General features: G+C 44.4%; 1 protein-coding gene across 3 annotated transcripts in view; it reads left to right on the top strand.

Moving 5' to 3' along the window:
- ITGA9 (integrin subunit alpha 9) overlaps positions 1 to 20478 on the top strand; it is a 376700-nt gene that overhangs the window by 53277 nt on the left and 302945 nt on the right. For all 3 annotated transcript variants that reach the window (XM_055283188.2, XM_063612123.1, XM_055283178.2), the window contains 5 exons: positions 940 to 1025; positions 5860 to 5928; positions 10735 to 10872; positions 14468 to 14573; positions 16230 to 16324. In XM_055283188.2, the coding sequence (XP_055139163.2) occupies positions 940 to 1025; positions 5860 to 5928; positions 10735 to 10872; positions 14468 to 14573; positions 16230 to 16324 (494 nt within the window). The remainder of the gene's footprint in view (positions 1 to 939; positions 1026 to 5859; positions 5929 to 10734; positions 10873 to 14467; positions 14574 to 16229; positions 16325 to 20478) is intronic.

The raw sequence follows: 20478 nt of genomic DNA, 5'->3' as shown, positions 1-20478 counted from the left end.
CACCCATCCACCCATCCATCTACCCAACCATGCATCTAACCCACCCACCCACTGACAACTTCTTTTGCCTTCTTGTAGGAGGGAGTGTGGTTAACAGCAGGGGCTTTAGAGGCACAGATTGGATTTGAGTCTTGCTGTGTGATCTTTGGCATGTTGTTTAACAGATTTTTCTAATTCTGTATCGGTACAATGGAAGAAACAGTCATGCCTTCTTCATAAAGTTGTTAGACTGAAAGAGATACCTAAAGACATGCATAAAAATGTTGGTAGCAACTTTGTTCATATTAACCCCAACCTGGAAACAACCTAAATGCCCAGAAACAGAATAAACATATGACATATTTATATAACAGGATATTACTCAACAATAAAAAGAAACTACTACTGTACTCAACGATGTGGATGAATGTCACAGATGTTATGTTGAGTGAAGTTCAAGAAAAGGCAAACCTAATATATGGTGATAGAAATCAGAATAGTGGCTACCTGTGTGGGGCATATTGACTGGGAAAGGTCATGAGGGAACCCTCTGGGGTTATGGTTTTCTGGTTATAGTCACTTCCTTGATCTGGGTGGTGGTTGCATGGCTACGCTCGTGTGTGCATTCATTGAGTTTTACACGTCAGATATATGACCTTACTGTATGAAAACTATGCCTTGAAAAGAAGAAAACAGATATATAGTATTTCATACAGTACTTGTCCCAAAGAAGACACTCAGAAAGCCCTCTTTCCTGCCCTGATATCCTTGTGAACATGACTTTTTGTGAGATGAGAGCCATTTCAGCATGAGAAGGCTGACAGCTGCCATTTTTTCCTGGTAGTTTATGTTCCAAGAGTAGGGGGCATGCTTGAGAAACATTTTCCTCTGATGGATGTTTTTTTTTTCCCCTTCCCTTCTTTTTCAACCCTGTGCTTGGTTTCCGCCCATCCTGTTCAGGCTACGCAGTGACCGCTGGCCACTTCTCTCACCCGTCCACCACTGATGTGGTAGGAGGTGCCCCACAGGACAAAGGCATCGGCAAGGTGAGGAGAAACATCTGTGGAATAGCTGGGGTCAGACAGAAGAGGGGAGCATGCTGTCCCTGGTGCAGAGGTTTGCCAGCTGACATTGACCTGAACATTCTACTGGGTGGCTGGTGGGCAGGTGGTGAGGAACCCCCTGACTGCCCCACTCCATTGGAAAGTTTCCCTTGAAAGCTCAATTAGAGTGTGAGTACTACTCACACTCTCAATTTCCTGCACACTCTCATCTGAGGTTTTTCACAGCTGACCGTGTGTGTGTGTAATTTATAAGACTGAGCCCTGGCCTTATGGTGTTCTTCAAAAGAAAAGAATGGCGTTTAGTGCGTCCAACTTCAAATCCCAAACCCTTCCCAAGTTTGGCTTTGATTTAATGGAGCTAGGTCTAGTCCCAGATATCTCTGAGGCTTTATTCATGCCCCGAATTATTCTCATATTTATTTCCCCAGTGTTTTAGAAGGATCATTGTGTTCCCAAGGCTGGTTCAGCCCAAAGGCTGGACTGGAAATATGTGGGTCTGGCTTTCCCTAAACTACAGTATCTGCCAAAAAACCCCACCCCCTGGATCTAGGGCTGCCTGAATTCCTTTGGGAAACATGACCTCTGAGGGGCCTGAATTGTGAACTATGCTTGTTTGTTCTTTATCATGAAGGTACAGGAAATCCAGATTGAGTAGGTACAGATGGATCAGGAACCCACATTTTAAGAAGCTCCATAGGTTGTCTGATGGGAAAGACTGAGTGAACAGAGGAACGAACTTTGGATCTGAGCCTTTAGGGGTAGACCTGTGATAGAGTCTGGTCATATCTCCCAGGGCTTGGAGAAGTGGGATCTGGATTCTGGATTGGCCCAGATGAGCTGAGACCACTGGTAATTGGAGCCTTCAGCCAGGTGGTCAGGATGATCAGGGAGCTGACGAACTTTCCAGTTGACTAGGCTTGACTAAGGATAATTTCTGTGGATCCTCCTGGGCAGAGGTTAGGAGCTGCTGCTCACGTTTCTGGAGCATATGCCTCCCTCCTCCCTAACACTGATGCTGTGGAGAGAGGTTCTTCGAAACTGAAACAGGGCCCTGAGCCAGCAGGGAGGAGGGATCAAGCAGGTGACCTTCGATCACAAGAAAGAGGTGTTTCTTTCTGAGTTGCATGAATTTATCTAAATAGTAGAGAAAGACGCACTGAGAGCTGTTCACATTGATGTTGTCTTCTTGGGGAGGGGCTGCAGGCTTCCGGGCATCTCTGTAGAAATGGTAAAAATGCCTACCTCTAGTTCACAGTAATGTAGGTGCCTCTGTGCTAATGATAGCAGCTTTCTTTTCTCCCTAATTGCAGAAAACACGATCCAGTTTTGTAGTTTTTCCTTCAGATGGTTGTGATGAACTTCATAGTCCCTGTCAAGTCTTAAGACAACCTCCCTGCAAACCCCTCTCACTGGCTGTCTGGGGGGTGCAGGGTATAAAGTTAAAAAGTTGGATGCAAGGCTGGTTCAACATACGCAAATCAATAAATGTAATCTAGCATATAAACAGAACCAGCGACAAAAACCACATGAGTATCTCAATAGATGCAGAAAAGGCCTTTGACAAAATTTAACAACGCTTCATGCTAAAAACTCTCAATAAATTAGGTATTGATGGGACGTATCTCAAAATAATAAGAGCTATCTACAACAAACCCACAGCCAATATCATACTGAATGGGCAAAAACTGGAAGCATTCCCTTTGAAAACTGGCACAAGACAGGGATGCCCTCTCTCACCACTCTTATTCAACATAGTGTTGGAAGTTCTGGCCAGGGCAGTTAGGCAGGAGAAGGAAATAAAGGGTATTCAATTAGGAAAAGAGAAAGTCAAATTGTCCCCATTTGCAGATGACATGATTGTATATCTAGAAAACCCCATTGTCTCAGCCCAAAATCTCCTTAAGCTGATAAGCAACTTCAGCAAAGTCTCAGGATACAAAATCAATGTACAAAAATCACAAGCATTCTTATACACCAATAACAGACAAACAGAGAGCCAAATCATGAGTGAACTCCCATTCACAATTGCTTCAAAGAGAATAAAATACCTAGGAATCCAACTTACAAGGGATGTGAAGGACCTCTTCAAGGAGAACTACAAACCACTGCTCAATGAAATAAAAGAGGATACAAACAAATGGAAGAACATTCCATGCGCATGGGTTGGAAGAATCAATATCGTGAAAATGGCCATACTGCCCACGGTAATTTATAGATTCAATGCCATCCCCATCAAGCTACCAATGACTTTCTTCACAGAATTGGAAAAAACTACCTTAAAGTTCATATGGAACCAAAAAAGAGCCCGCATCGCCAAGTCAATCCTAAGCCAAAAGAACAAAGCTGGAGGCATCACGCTACCTGACTTCAAACTATACTACAAGGCTACAGTAACCAAAACAGCATGGTACTGGTACCAAAACAGACATATAGATCAATGGAACAGAACAGAGCCCTCAGAAATAACGCTGCATATCTACAACTATCTGATCTTTGACAAACCTGACAAAAACAAGCAATGGGGGAAGGATTCCCTATTTAATAAATGGTTTTGGGAAAACTGGCTAGCCATATGTAGAAAGCTGAAACTGGATCCCTTCCTTACACCTTATACAAAAATTAATTCAAGATGGATTAAAGACTTACATGTTAGACCTAAAACCATAAAAACCCTAGAAGAAAACCTAGGCATTACCAGTCAGGACATAGGCATGGGCAAGGACTTCATGTCTAAAACACCAAAAGCAATGGCAACAAAAGCCAAAATTGACAAATGGGATCTAATTAAACTAAAGAGCTTCTGCACAGCAAAAGAAACTACCATCAGAGTGAACAGGCAACCTACAGAATGGGAGAAAATTTTCGCAATCTACTCATCTGACAAAGGGCTAATATCCAGAATCTACAATGAACTCAAACAAATTTACAAGAAAAAAAAATCACATCAAAAAGTGGGCAAAGGACATGAACAGATACTTCTCAAAAGAAGACATTTATGCAGCCAAAAAACACATGCAAAAATGCTCATCATCACTGGCCATCAGAGAAATGCAAATCAAAACCACAATGAGATACCATCTCACACCAGTTAGAATGGCCATCATTAAAAAGTCAGGAAACAACAGGTGCTGGAGAGGATGTGGAGAAATAGGAACACTTTTACACTGTTGGTGGGACTGTAAACTAGTTCAACCATTGTGGAAGTCAGTGTGGCGATTCCTCAGGGATCTAGAACTAGAAATACCATTTGACCCAGCCATCCCATGACTGGGTATATACCCAAAGGACTATAAATCATGCTGCTATAAAGACACATGCACATGTATGTTTATTGCAGCACTATTCACAATAGCAAAGACTTGGAACCAACCCAAATGTCCAAAAATGATAGACTGGATTAAGAAAATGTGGAACATATACACCATGGAATACTATGCAGCCATAAAAATGATGAGTTCATGTCCTTTGTAGGGACATGGATGAAGCTGGAAACCATCATTCTCAGTAAACTATCGCAAGGACAAAAAACCAAACACCGCATGTTCTCACTCATAGGTGGGAACTGAACAATGAGAACACATGGACACAGGAAGGGGAACATCACATTCCGGGGACTGTTGTGGGGTGGGGGGAGGGGGGAGGGATAGCATTAGGAGATACACCTAATGCTAAATGAGGAGTTAATGGGTGCAGCACACCAACATGGCACATGTATACATATGTAACAAACCTGCACATTGTGCACATGTACCCTAAAACTTGAAGTACAATTAAAAAAAAAAAAGAAAAGAAAAAAAAGTTGAGAATGGTACTTATAATTGATAGAGCCAGACAGCGGGAATCCTGGACCCAGTTTATAAAATACATAAAAATGCTTCTTTCAGTTAGACCACCTGAGAGGCATGGGGGAAACTGGTCATAGTGACAAAGTTGCCAACAATTCCACATTCCCAGGGGTTGGGGCTAGTACAGACTTGATTCCCAAGGACCCCATAATGGACCTCTGGCCTTCAGGATTTTGCTGGATATTCTAGTGTCAGGGCACAAAAGCACTCACACTAAGATGGCAGTTCCTTATCTCATGGAAAGGTTACTTACACTGGTTCTCATGAGACACTCTTCCCACAAGATGTAATCTGAAAAAAAGAACTGCCATAGTCAAGTAGATTTAGGAAGTTAAATGTCAGTGATCATCTTTGCAGTGGAGATGCATAGTTCACATGAACATGCTAAGGGCTCTAAAAAGTTCCACAGTCAAAGAATTTACTTAATGTTTAACTCCACTTTTCCCAAACGAAACATTTACTCAGGCAGATCACATGACTCTAATATTATGTGAAATCACTTTGGGAAACTGCTTTGTCTACAGTACTCACCTCCACCTATCCCTTTATCTTCTGTTGTAATGCGTGGTAAAGTCCTACTAGGAATAAAGTCCAATCCATACCACCAACTAATCTTAAAAACAGGAATAAAGGAAATATTTCAAGAAACAAAATACTAGCTTTTTCTCAGAGTTGAATTGTTTACTTGTAATTTGGAAGCTCCTTGGGTCTTATTGTGTGTGGCTTTTATAAGTATTGTGGTTCAGGAGCAGTGGAGGTGATGTCTGCCTTAGGATTGAAGGACCCTTTTTTTTTTTTTTTTTTGCAGGGTTGGTAAAATGACAGCTGACTTCTTCATGATCATCAGCTAGCATAAGCACATCTGTTGTGCACCTGGCCCTTAAGCTTTTAAATAGGACTCCCAGGAGAATGCTGATAAATATCTTTGATCATTGATTTCATCCTAACTGGATTTTTTTTTCATTCCATAGGTTTATATTTTCAGAGCTGACCGAAGATCTGGCACCTTAATTAAGATATTTCAAGCATCAGGTAAAAAGGTGAGGTTCTTGGTATAAGTGACTATTTTTTATTTGAGAGATGTGATCATGTGGGAGTTAGTACTTTTTAGAAAATTAGTTTGAAGGGCCTACCTGTACTCTATGTTTATATGGCAGTGCTATCTGCTTGTTGGTGTCTTTACCTTCTCAGTGGTACGTGTAACCTGTACATTCATGGGATTCATACTCGCTTTGGGAGACATTCTGTAGCAAGATGAGTTATATGTGGCCAAGTTACAGCACAGAGTTTTAAGAGATTGTCCATAGTTCAGACTGTCATCAAAGTGACTGCATGCCCTGTCTCTCTGCCTCCATCCTTTCTCAACGCATCTCCACCTCCAGAGAGAGGAGATCTTTCTGAGTACCGGTAGCAAGAAATGCTTCTCACTGAGCCTGTTTCACCAACCCAACATTATCCACTTCCCTAATCCCCAGCCCTCAGCTATCGTTGCCAAGGTGACTGTGGCCACACAAAGAAAATCCAAACACAGGTTGCCCGATTCCTCTTAGAACCTTGAAGCAGAAATAGCTCAGGGTGCTGCCCTAAAGTTAGTCCTGGGTGAGATTACTCTGCCTGGGTCCTCCCCACCCTGTCCCTAATCCTCTCTCTACTTTCTGAAAGTTTCCATTATACTGCCCTGTTGTCTAAAATTAAGCCAATTAGAGAGTCCTGCTATTAATAAGCAACAGTTTTCATGAGCTTATCAGTCATGCACTCCTTGTGTGGCTTAGATCAGCAGGACTGTTTCACTAAGCTTGGCTACTCTAAGGGACACAAGTTTAGGCTGGGAGCTGTGGAGGTAATTTGGAGGCTGGTCTTGGTGGAGGCCTTAGTGGGATATAGGAAGAAGCATAGGGAGGAGGCCATGTGCCTCCTCAATTCTGTTCCTGCTGAGTTAGAACTGCTGTACGCCAGCCTGGGATCCTTCCATGTTGTTCTGATGGTGAATCATATTCTGAGTTCCAAAAATCCCATTCAAGTAGACCTTTTTGCAATTTTAACAGTCCAAATAGGTACGCTTAGTATATAATTGTCATTATATTTTGAATAAAAAATGCATCACCAAACTTGGTTTTGCATTTTTCCTCAGAATGGCTCTGCCTTCCCGAGAACTCTGCTGGCTTGTGTTATTTTAACATTTCCAAAACCCCAAAGCAACAGCACTGGAAAATGACTGTGAGCCATTCCACAAAAAGGTTTTCCAAGCACCCCTAAAGTTAGAAAAGAAATAACTCCGTGCTACTTGTGATTTACAAAAGAGAGTCTCAAAGAGCAAGTAGGGTATGAGTGGAATTAAGGCTAATATTTTAGATCTTCTGCAGAAAATAACAAATGGGTGAATGTATCTAGCATGGAAACAATCTCCCTCTTCCCTTCAAATGTACCTGGGTTTGAAAGCCTAAAGGTAAAGGATTCCTTTTTTTTTTTTTTTTTTGAGACAGCGTCTCACTATGGCATGATCTTGGTTCACTGTAACTTCTGCCTCCCAGACTCAAGCCATCCTCCTACCTCAGCCTCCCAAGTAGCTCGGACCACAGACATGCGCCACCATGCCCAGCAAATTTTTGTATTTTTTTTGTAGAGATGGAGTTTCACCATGTTGCCCAGGCTGGTCTCAGACTCCTGGGCTCAAGGGATCCACCCACCTTGGCCTCCCAGAGTGCTGGGATTGCAGGCATGAGCCACTGTACCTGGCCAAGGATTATTTAAAATGAATTGTGGAGTTTCTGAGTATGTTTATGTCCAATTGTAGCTGTGCCCCCAAAACTGCTCTTCCTTCCCTGCCCTACTCCTTGCTTTCTGTGCCCTGGGGAGGCCCAGTTAATTCCTATTGACCTCGAGTAATTAACAATCTGTAATTGGGCCCTCTCTCCTCCTTGAAAACCTCTTGGTTTGGATGACAACCTATGCTCAAGTTGATCAGGTTTTTGGGGGTAGATCTGAGAGTGGGTGGTGCAAGGAGGATGAGATTAACCTCTGAGAACCCACTTGTCTAAACTTCCTGAAGACTTCTGCCATTGAGTTCCAGGACAGGTTCAAGCCTGAATGTCTGCTTGGATGTCCTTATCATACCAAGATACATCAGGTCCCTGAGAAGGGACAGAAGGGCCTAGGTAGTCAATTTTTTGGCTTCGTAGTCATTTGACTTTTTCTTTTCTTTAAGGCTTTTCTGGCCCTAACCTTTGCACCATTCCATAGGCACCCCTTCTTTCTGCCACTCACTCGGAGCCCTCTTGCCTTCACTTCCTTCTACTAGTGTCTCCAACTAGCTTTACCCATCATCATCGTTCTGCTTTTGAAATAGGCCATGACCTTTCTTTATAAAACTTATTCTGCTTCTTGCCAGAAGAAATGAGACATTCATGTCTTTCTGACTTCTCCATTACCTCCTACAAAAGGACATGACCCCAGACTTTCAAAGGATGTCTTTAGATTTATCCCTATGTCCAGAGCCACATAGACAGGAGGGTTCTAACTCAGCAAACCACCGGTTCACTTCTGCTTCCGTTTGGCTAGAATTTGGTCAGATAGTTCTGTGTCCTGGCTTCCCATAAGAAGAAACAAAGCAAAAAGATTAAAAAAAACAAAAAACAAAAAACAAAAACTGGTTCTTGTCTTTATTGGTTGACTTTCTCCAAACAGTACACTTAAGAAATCACCAACATGTGTGCAGTTCAGATGTTAATACAGACACACATCTCCGCATTTCCAGGCTGATGGGGAGCTCTGATCATCGGACACTCACCCCAAAGCATGTCATTGCCATATTGAAGTTTTATTGAATTAACGGAGTATGTGAAGCATTTGTATTTCAAAACCGAGATAGGAAACTTCACATATAGAGATTTCTAATTTAACATTGATGAAGATGCCAAGTTAAATAGTCCTTTGGAATGAAACAAATAGTTCCCCTGGGGCTCAGCCAGTGAGTGCAGCCGGCAGCTTGGCTCTTTGGGTCTTTGCCTGTGTCTTACTGATTTCTTTTACCAAAGCTCAGTTGGGGAGATTGGCAAGGCCACTGAAATAGTGACTGGCAACTCGGTTTCTTTCCTCCTTACCCTCTGTGATTTCAACCCTTTCTTGCTCCCTTCTCCTTTGAGAATGGGTAGTCAGAGGGGAGGGAGATGGCCTTGGCATATCACTGGGGAAGGATTTCAGAGCGGCCACTACAAAGCCCTCCTGTGACTCTGTTAGCTGCAGGAAATAGATTGGAGTGTCCTCTACCTCTCTCCCTCAAACTCCCTGGGTCAGCTGCCAACAAACTCCAACAGTAAAAGAAAAGGCTTGTTCATGTCCATCAAGCCAGGGGCCTTTTATTAGAAAACATTTATTTTAAAAGAATAATGCTTTTTTCTTTTTCTTTTCTTTTCTTTCTCTCTCTTTCTTTCCTTCCTTCCTTCTTTCCCTCCCTCCATCCCTCCCTCCGTTCTTTCTTTCTTTCTTTCTTTCTTTCTTTCTTTCTTTCTTTCTTTCTTTCTTTCTTTTTCTCTTTTTCTTTTTTCTTTTATTTTTTATTTTTGGAGACAGAGTCTTGCTCTGTTGCCCAGGCTAGAGTGCAGTGGCATGATCTTGGCTCACTGCACCCTCCACCTCCCAGGTTCAAGCGATTCTCCTGTCTCAGCCTCCCTTGTAGCTGGGATTACAGGTGCCTGCCACCACGCCTGGTAATTTTTGTGTTTTTAGTAGAGGTGGGGTTTCACCATGTTGGCTGGGCTGGTCTTGAACTCCTAGCCTTGTGATCCACCCACCCCCCAAAGTGCTGGGAGTACAGACGTTGAGTCACCATGCCCTGCCTTCTTCTTTTTCTTTCTTTCTTTTCTTTTTTTAAAGTAGAGGTTGCAAACTGACAGCCTTTGGAAAGAATACAGCCTACAAATACTTTTGTTTGGCTTGCACAGTATTTGTTTATTGTTTTTACACATGAAGAAGTTGCGAGCATTTAAAACATTGGCACTTTAAATAAAGTTTTAAATTTTTGGCTTCTTTTGGAAAATGGAAAGGTTGCTCCACTCTGGGTCAGCCTTCCTCTTGGTGGCAGTTAGCTGCAGCTGGGTCGAAGCTGCTCCTTTAGCCAGGCTTGTGGGCTCCAGTTTGCCACAGTCTCCGCCACTCCCTATTGTTATGTAGACAAGGAAGACAAGTGTCACTTGCCACATTAATTTTTTTTGTTATGCTGTTATATCACCTGCCTGGATCCTGTTGGTATTTGGGTTTGAGACCCCTAATTAAGCTATAATTAAAAGTCAATATTATCTTGCCCTGTTCCCTCCTCAGTCAAACAGTCTTAAAAGATGTACCTTTTTCTGTCACTTCAGCTCATGCCTTCCTAACCAATCTTTCAGCTATGCATAGGACCAGGAGAGAATAACCTATTTCCCCATGTAACATTTATTTTCATGCCTTTCTTGTGTTGTGAGATTTCATATTCCTACTTGCTTGGCCTTGTCAAATGTCTGATATAAGGGGCATTTTTATTATGGTTGTAACATAACTTTGTATCCTCAGCTTGCATTTTTGAAAACAACACCTCATTTTCTGGGCATCAATCTATTTATCTTCCCCTTGATAGGACTCCAGGAATGGGGGACTTTGGGCCAGTTAGCTTTGTCTCACATTGACTGGGGCCCTGCCTTGCTGCTGGAAGTTGGGTATTTCACTCTTTGCTAGTCATTCTGGTTTAGGGAGCAGCATAGCCATCCAGCCTCTGGGGGATGTTTCTAAAGCCAATGGGGTGGAGGAAAGCGAAGGCATCCTTGTGTGAGAGCAGACACTGAATGCTTTGTTGCAACTCAACTTGGTTGCAGATGGGCTCTTACTTCGGCTCCTCCTTGTGCGCAGTTGACCTGAACGCGGATGGCCTCTCTGACCTGCTGGTGGGGGCCCCCATGTTTTCTGAGATCAGGGACGAGGGACAGGTCACTGTCTACATCAACAGAGGAAATGTGAGTACAATACTGGGCAACATGTGGATGGGTGTGGGGGAGGGACATTTGTCCAGCCAGTAGTGGCCGAGCACCCCTCTGGGCAGGCACTGGGGCCATGTTACCCAGAGGAGATGAAAATATGTGATTTCTGTCTTGAATAAGCTCAATGGTCCATTAATGGAAAGTTATATACAATGTTACAACTGTAGACACTCAGGAGCCAAGGAGGAGTCTTAATAATTGTCTTTTGGGTGCTTACTATGTACCAGGGACTCTTCTTCCTGCTTTCTGCGAGAGATTTCTATGCAATGTACACATGGTATCAAGAGTGCCCATTTTCCAGGTGAGAAAACTGAGCCCAGAGAGGTTAGGTAATGTGTCCCAAACCACACAGCTAAGAAGTGGGGCTGGGATTTGAACCTAGGCAAGCTGGCTTCAGAGCTGGCATGCTTTGTCTCAAGGTTATGCCACCTCTCTGGGAGCATATGCACATTTTCCCAGGGAAGCAGAGGAGGACACAATGGCTGGGGGATCTTGAAGAAGGAGTAGGAGTTAGCAGACAGGCAGGGTGGGCTGGAGCAGAGCTCCCAGTGCAGAGCTGGGCAAATGGTTTGGGGTGTGAGGTGGCATCACCACTCACTTCAGCATGAGGGGGCGGGGGACTGCATGGGAGCTATAATCTTTTTTTCTTTTTTGTTTTTCTTAGACAGAGTCTCACTCTATCACCCAGGCTGGAGTGCAGTGACGCAGTCTCGGCTCACTGCAACCTCTGCCTCCTGGGTTCAAGCTCTTTTCCTGCCTCAGCCTTCCCAGTAACTGGGATTACAGGCGTTTGCCACCACACCCAGCTAATTTTTTGTGTGTTTTTAGTAGAGATGGGGTTTCACCATGTTGGCCAGGCTGGTCTCAAACTCCTGATCTCAAGTGATCTGCCCTCCTTGGCCTCCCTAGGATTGGAGGGAGCCACCATGCCTGGCCAATAATCTTGATGTCCCCTATTCTGCAGCACCATGAAAGGGACGGGACATGGACAGAAAGATGCCTCTGGCCCTCTATAGCTAATGGAGGGTGGGTGAGTGGGGGCTGGGTTGGGGGACAGCAGTGCATCCTGGAGGCAGGAGACCAGTGAGAAAGCAGTCTTTTCAGGATGTGGAAGTACAAGTATTCAAGTACAAGTATTCAACAAGAGCGAGATGGTTCAATGAAAACATTCTTGTGCCGCCTACCTTTTCTCTAACGTGAGAAAATGCTTATGAGATAATCAGTGGAAAAACAGGATCAAAACTGCATGTACAACCAGTCCTCAGAAATATGCCAAATACATAGAGAATGTGAATAATAACTCTCTGGATAGATGTTTAGTTTTATCTTTATCCACATAGTGAGAATGTAATTTCATATTAAAAAAAATCAGTCAAAGTATACTGTTAAGCAGTGGCTGAGATGCTAGGTATCCCAGTTGGGAGAGGGCAGAGGTTTAGCTATAACTAAGTGGGCAGATGCCAGAAAGGAAGGAACCAGTGAAAGGAGATCCAGGGACTGTTAGAGCCTTATGTTGCCTCTGAGGTTTTCAGGCTCTTCAGGAAGTCAGATCTAAAACCAGGGAGGTTTGGGAGGCCCAGGTGGGAGGATCACTTGAGGCCAGGAGTTCAAGACCAGCCTGGCCAACATGGTGAAACCCTGTCTCTACTAAAAACACACAAAAAATTAGCCAGGTGTGGTGGTGCTTGCCTGTGGTCCCAGCTGAGGCTGAGGTGGGAGGATTGTTTGAGCCCAAGAGGTGGAGGCTGCAGTGAGCCGTGATCATGCCACTGTACTCCAGCCTGGGTGACAGAGTGAGAGACCTTGTCAATCAGTTAATTAGTCAATCAGTCAACAAGCCAACAAGCAAGGTGCAGTGGTGGTTGCCTATAATCCTAGCTATTCAGGAGGCTGAGGCGAGACGATCCCTTGAGCACCGGAGTTTGAGGTGGTAGTGAGCTATGATTGCACCACTGCACTCCAGCCTGGGCTGGACAGCGAGACTGTCTCTAAAAAAATTAAAATACCTGGGAGGGAAGGTGCTTGTTGGTACCTGTTGCAGGAACCCTTGGCACCTGCATACCCACTGACATTCCAGGAAGTCAGGGCAGGGTGCAGGGAGAAATGAGGGGGACATTACATAGATGAGTGCTGCGGGCATTCAGTGGTGCCTGCCATTATATTTGCAGGAGACTGAGACATTTGTGTAGGAGTCAGGTCCAACAGCCAGACTGTGTGTCTAAATCAGGAGGTGGACTCTTGAAGCACAAGAACTCCCCCAGGCCTCCACTGGGCACGATGCACCCACACCCTCCCCTGCCAACCAATGTTTCTTGATGTTGTATGGTTATTCTAAGTACCAGAGTATTCTCATTTCTGTTGAACATCAGCCATTTGAATAAAGATCGGCAGGCAGTGTGGAGGAGTGGAAAAAATTCTGACTTTGTAGCAAGGTGGACCTGAGTTTGAATCTTGGTTTTGCCATGTCCTTGCCTGTGTGATGTGGACAAATGGCTTGAAATTGGTGGCCCAATTTCCTCATCTGTAAAGTGAGAGGCATCATAAGATTTTCCTTATGGAGTCGTGTGATTTGAGTAAGGAGCTGGCTGTACAGTGCCTGGTACATAGAAGGAATCAGTTGCTGGTGTTCCTCTCCTCTTCCCCACTACACTGAAAAAGAAATTAATGCATATTTGTGTTTTGGGGTGGAGGTTTCATTCACCCAAGAAATCATCTCACCTTGACTGTTTTCAAGTTGTAAATTGTGTTTATGGTGAAAAAGAAGACTTGGTCATGATAAAAGCCAGACACTCGTGGGATGGCCTGTAGGATATAGTGGGCCCAGACTGCCTCTGCACTGGGGAATGCATACATCTTCTCATGCTTCAAGACATCAGATTGCATTGTATCACTCTGGTCTTCACGTGTCAGTGATTTGGGGCGAGAGTGGGTGTGACTTTTTCCCCCAAAGTCAGATGACTTTTCCTGCCTTTGTACACCATTGACTCCCTCCCTCTGTTGGTTAGTATTTTCTTAGGAAATTCATACCTGAGCCATGCATGAATAACAGGCACAGTGACGCCTGCCACCACAGCCACCCCCTGGCCAAGAACGACTGGGTGCTTGGATTTTCTGAACCATGACTCCCTCTATCAAGATAACTCACATATGCACTTTGCAAAACAGCTTGATAAACTTGTACCAAAAGGCACAGGGAAGAAAAAATAGAAAAATGTATGCCCTTTTAAAACAACATTGGGGAAAAAGTGCTATGCCTTAAGGATGTGGAGAGCACATGGGGTACAGGTGGGTAGGGAGGTTTGCTTGTGTGTAGTGTATTAGGACAAGGTGGAGTGTAGTCATTGGCTACCGTCTCAGGCTATGGGAGACCATCCTGCTAAGCAGGTAAAAGGGACTCATTTTGCCAGCAGGAGAGAGAAGTTTGGGTTCCTGTAATTCTGCCCAGGTGTTTCCTGTCGATGAGCGTGCTCTAGCAGGGCAGCATTCAAACTCTGTTTTTTTATTGATTTTTATTGTTTGTTCTGTTTGTTTTTGTTTTGTTTTCCATTTTCTTCTCCATCCTGTTTCTCAGGGAGCCCTCGAGGAGCAGCTGGCTCTGACTGGGGATGGTGCCTACAATGCGCATTTTGGAGAGAGCATTGCCAGCCTGGACGATCTGGACAATGATGGGTTCCCAGGTGAGTGAGCTCCTGGTGCGTGGAGCCCCTCCAGGTGCAGCATGCTGCTCTGCTTCAGAGGGGCAGCCTGCCCACTGACTATCCATCTCTAGTGGCATGCTCCTGGGTCTACTGGTCCACTCCAAAGGCCCATCAGTGTGCTGTGGGGAGAGAGGACACGTTTAGAGGTACTCTCCATGTAGACACGCAGGGCCAAGCTTCCAGCCCACTGGACTTTTGCCTCTGCGTAATCCCTTCTCACCAGCTCAGTGTTCTTTATTGTTTGCAGTGGAAGCAAACCTTGGGGCTGGTCCATTTGGGACTTCTTATGGCAGAGAAGTTTGAACAGCTTCATCCTGCCATCAACTCTCCTTGTTTCTGAGCCTTTGATGCTCCATGATGCTCTACCATGTTGATGGGAAAATGAGTGAGGAGAGAGTTAGAAACCCAGACATCTTCTGCCTCATTATAGCAGCAGCTGGGTTGACTTTTGAGAGTGTACGTGTGTGTGTGTGTGTGTGTGTTTGTGTGTGTGTGTGTCTTGGGAGGCGTGGAGGCATATGTACCTAATGTCTAGGTCTGTTTGGACAGCAGTGTTCCTCACAGCCTCTTGGCCTCTCTCTCTGGCTTATTTGAGCCTCTTCGCCTCGCTGCATACACAGCATACAGACATCGGAGGCGGAGCAACCACATCACCAGGGCATATGGTGGTGGAGGTGGGGCAACCCTTGCCCAGGCCAGCTATCCAGACGTCTTTGATACCTGCTATCACTGGCTGCAGAAGGCTTCATTTTCCTCCCCCTTGACCTCACTTCTGCAGACACATGACTTTGTTAGAAGCAAGGGAAAAAAGTTAGGAAGATCTAGGCTTTGTTCTAGGAGTTGCCAGTTTGTGAGAGTAATGTTATTTCTTGTGTGTGAAGTGAATGCCCTTCTGTATATTTCCTTTATCCAGGAATGGGTTTATTATCAAATAATAGTAAGGAATGGTCCTTTATCCAGGACCTCAGACTTTCTCAGTTATACAGTAGCCATTGTCTATGGAATTCTCCCTCACGGAAATTATGGCAGGTAGTTTATATTTGCATTTCTTTTATTGGATGGGTCAGCGGTTTTTCTTATGAGCATAAGGTAGAAACTTTTTTGGAACTAAATTCTTCTCAGTCAGCTTCTATAGTTTTCGCTGCACTTTTTTTTTTTTTTTTTTTTTTTTTTTGAGATGGAGTCTCACTCTGTTTCCCAGGCTGGAGTCCAGTAGCACAATCTCAACTCACTGCAACCTCCGCCTCCTGGGTTCAAGTGACTCTCTTGCCTCAGCCTCCAGAGTAACTGGGGCTACAGGCACATGCCATCACACCCAGTTAATTTTTGTATTTTTAGTAGAGATGGGGTTTCGCTATGTTGGCCAGGCTGGTCTTGAACTCTTGACCTCAGACGACCTGCCCTCGTTGGCCTGCCAAAGTGCTGGGATTACAGGCGTTAGCCACCACACCGGCCCACTTTTTTTTTTTTTTTTTTTTTCCTGCTAAGGGATCTTGTGCCCAAATTAATGCTTGAACAATCAACAACCAATAATTTCTGGTATCCAGGGACTCAGACATGATAACCAGAATTAGGGAAGCTGCACTTATATTATTAATGTGGCTTTTTAACCTGTAGCTGTTTTTCTACCCTCAGATGTGGCCATTGGCGCACCCAAGGAGGACGACTTCGCAGGGGCGGTCTATATCTATCATGGTGATGCCGGTGGGATAGTCCCTCAGTACTCAATGGTAATTGGTGTGAGAGTAATATGGCAACTATTCATACATTCATTCAGCAAACATGTATGGAACCTTCATTATGCACCATGCCCCAGAGGTACAAAGTAAAACATTTTTCTTGCCTTGGCTTTCCTATCCTTTTTTGAAAGATACAATTAATATTGCTTATTAAATACTAAGAAAAGCATTCTTAGAATCCCAAGTTTGCTAACACTCAGGGATGCATTTTGCCTAAAGAAGATAATTTTCAACTCTTACTCAGAGTTAGAGCCATTTATTTAAGAAAGGAAAGGAAGCTTTCTCTTTTTGGTGACTACTTTGTCAACCGTCTATGCTAAGGCAAAGAAATATGTTTTAATATATAATCTAGAAGAACAATGGTCCATGGTGGAGGGGCCTGAAACTGATCACAGGCTGTCGTCCCAGCTGGCCTCAAAACCAGGAGCCAGTGAGGACTCTGCCCTTGCACCCTATACTTGGGAACATGGAAGTGGTGAGTTCTGTTTTTTTGCCATATCAGCTTGGTGTTCAATCTTGCTGATGGTGTCAAGCCCAGCCCATGGGAAAAAAGGAAGTCATGCTCTCAGCGGAAGCATTGTCAGGATATTTGTGGATGTCTGCGTGTGGAGTGGCACTGGCTCTGGTCTTTCTCCCAGTGGGTCAGAGACAGAAGGGGACACACATTGAGAAATTTCCAATCAACAAATATTTATTTATTGAACACTTAATACATGCTGACTACTTCTTACTCATATGTATTTGTATTTTAATTTTAAGAGGCAGCATGTAAATGCAAGTGCAACTTCGACATGAATAATTGTCCTGTGGCAGATAGAGATAAACTAGTTAAGGGTGGAGGGTTGGTTGGTTGTCATTCGTGCCTCAGATCCCTTCTCTACTGGCCTCCTGCTGAGCTCACTGCCTTACCTGCAGGAGACAGGGCTTTGGGAGGCGCTGGGAAGAGGAGGAACTGTTTTCTGGGTGCCTACTCTGCCCTTTCTTTACCTTTAATCCTCACAGCAGCCATGTAAGATGGGTCCATTTATTATCCACCATTTATTTATCCATGAGGTGACTACGCCCCAAGGAGGTTATTTAACTTGCCCAAGGTCATAAGTGGCAGTCTGGCCACAGAATCTTTGCCAGTCTGATGCCTGAAACTTGTATTGTAACCACCATCCTCAGCTCCACATTGCAAAAAGGAACACTCGGAAACTCAGTAGGAAAACTTATGAATGTGGAAACTATTTTGCCATGAGACATACATACTCTGAGGGGCATTTATCTATCCAGACCATCCTCTTTTCATTAGAAATACATAACAGGGGATTAATAAACTTTGGTGATTCAGCCCACAAGGCAGGAGGAAGAGAGCTTTGGGCACAGTTTGGGGGCCACATATGAGTCACAAGAGCTGCCCTAGGCTGGGGCAGGGATGCTCTTCCCAGTGTGGCAAGCTAAAAGTCACCCAAGGAGCCCCATGCTCATGTAGTGGTCAGGGTCATTCTCCACGCATCCTCTGGGAAGCTTGTTTTCCTGGACCTCGGAAGCTCATCACACAGTGAGGCAACCTGTGAGAGACCCCGGCTTCCCCTCCTCCGGGGCCGTCCCAGTGTTTTGTTTGGTTGCTGGGTGGAATCCCTGTAGAGAACCACAGTATAACTCTTGTGGTTAGCATGGAGCGTCTTTAGTAGGAAGCAGGGATAGCATCTGGACCAGCCTGCCTTCGTCAGCATGCAGGCTGGCTCCTTTGCTTTGACAAAGAGAAGTGGTTTTGGGCTCCTAAGGAAAAAAAAAAGAAAGAAGCAACTATGATTATACATTTCCAAGCTGCTAATATGTGTATGATAAGGGCAGTGATTTAAAATAAAAAAAAAATTCTTTAATGGCAGATTCTTGCAGGCCCAGGTCCTGGACAGAGCAGCATTGTGTGGGTGAACTAGAAGAAGGAATCAGAAACAACCCTGGGCAGTGGAATCACTTTGCTTTGGCCCAGATTGGTGTTATTTCTGCCGGGTAAATTGTGAGATCAGGGCCTACACTTCTTCCACGTTGCTCTTTAACTCTCTCTCTCGAGTTTACCGCAGAGAGTGTTGATTTTAAGATCCATGTGTGCCTTTCCCAGTGTGAGAGCCCTCTGGGCATATGGCGGCCCCTGTGATCCTTCTTTTGCTGGAGGAGACACTGCATAGAAACCTGGTCAAGTGGAGGTTTCCAGGGCTCCTGGTTTTCATTTAGGGTTATTAGCACTGGGCAGACTTATCTTCTTGGCTTTATAGCATAATGGCCTGCAGATGTCTGTGGGATAACTTAAGCCTGCATCACCACCCCAGATGGACCACCCCTTCACTCTCCCCCTCATCCCAGCCACAGCATACCTTAGAAATGTAGATCCAGGGGCAGCCTGCTGCTAGAGTTCTTGGACTTCAGAGCTGAGAGGGTCTGCTTCAAAACGTGGCTTTTAAGAAATGTGCAGACACGCATGCCTGTTTGTTTAGATAGAGCCATGTGGGATGTAGGGCTTTGCCTGTTAGTGTGAAACATTTCTTCAGTGTTTCCTACAGTGTTCTGATTTGTACTTTGGTGCTTGCACATTTCCTGTTGGATGGCTTAACCGAGGATGGCAAGCAGCCTTCTCTGATCACTTCTAGGAGGGTTATTTGCAGTTATCAGCTGCTGGGGGTCAGGGGGCATCCCTCATGCCTCCATCTGTAGATCCTGTGGAAACTCCCCCTTCCCTGCCTTTGTGACTTCTCTGCAGGATGACTCGGGAAAGAGAAGGATAAGGAAAGAAAGTCAAAGTGAGCCCCTAGATAGCTGTAAGCCTGGTTCTGTTGTACTTTGAAAACAAAGCATTTCTCTTGTCCTCCACAGTGAGGGCATCAGGAAGTAAGCCTCCTCTGGGAGACCATGCAGATAAAGGCAGAAGGAGTAGGTCAGACCCCAGAAGATGGGACTTTTCTGATTCAAGAAGTTCAGTATCTTTGTGAGGAACTGCGCCACATGAATGTTGATGCGCAGCTTCAGTGCGACGAAGGCTGTTTGTACAATAAATATTGTTGAATCAGTGCTGCCTGTGTGGATGTGTGATGAACTTAATGATGAATAAAAAGTGAGCACAGCCGGGAGAGGTGGCTGTAATCCCAGTTCCTTGGGAGGCTGAGGCAGGAACATCGTTTGAGGCTTGGAGTTTGAAACCACCTTGGGCAACATGGCGAGACCCTGTCTGACAAAAAAAATAAAACAGCTGGGTATATTGGAGCATGCCTATAGTCCCAGCTACTTGGGAGGCTGAGGCGGGAGGATCACTTAAGCCCAGGAGTTTGAGGCTACAGTGGGCTATGATTGTGCCATTGCATTCTAGCCTGGGCAACAGAGCAAGACTCTATCTCTTAAAAAAAAAGAAAGTTTCGTTTTTAGAAAACATATAAAGTAAGCATAGATGCTAGTGTGTCCCATGGTGAAGTTGTGAACTCTAGTTGGTTGAGGAGGCTGTTTTCTACAGGCGAGGGCAGGGCATCTTCTTCAGCTGAGTTTTTTTGATTTCCTACAGTTTAAGAAGTGTTCAGGACCATGGAGTTCTAGATTTACCCCATAAAACTGTTCACTCCTGTCTGTGAAGCTCCAGAATCTATAGATCTTCTGGTTGGCTGGATAGAGAGGTAGTTTCCACATGGCCATCTTTTCCAGCTGGACATGTTAATTACCTGTCTGTCTAGGGAAAGACTCTGTAATGTGTGCCTCTTAGGAGCAGAGTGTTAAATATTTAGTACATATTTGGGAAGAAAGATACGAGATAAATATGTTCTTAGAATTTCAGCCAGCTACACCTGTGTAAAAACAAACAGAACCTGCATTAGGAATGGAAGTTAAACTTTATCCATTTTGAATTTCAACATGTCAAACATTATCATGGTAGTCTAGGTGGATTTTTTTCATTAGCACAGAACTTAGAAAAAATTTTAAACGATGACATTTGGCCAAGGCAAGTAATAATAAAGGAGTGTGTGGTCTTCAACTGCCTGCTACAGACTTGCTGATCACGTTAGGATTACTTTTTTTTTTCTTTCAACAACTTTAAGACCAAGTGTCCTAGGGAAGCTGGAATAAAGCAGTCACAGTTCTTATTTGTGACTGTAGTCTTTTCCTGTGACTCCATTTCC

Source organism: Symphalangus syndactylus, chromosome 1, assembly GCF_028878055.3.
Source record: "Symphalangus syndactylus isolate Jambi chromosome 1, NHGRI_mSymSyn1-v2.1_pri, whole genome shotgun sequence".
Lineage (NCBI taxonomy): Eukaryota > Metazoa > Chordata > Mammalia > Primates > Hylobatidae > Symphalangus > Symphalangus syndactylus.
The sequence above is the reverse complement of the archived record's forward strand: the minus strand, read 5'-3'. Positions and strand labels throughout refer to the sequence as shown.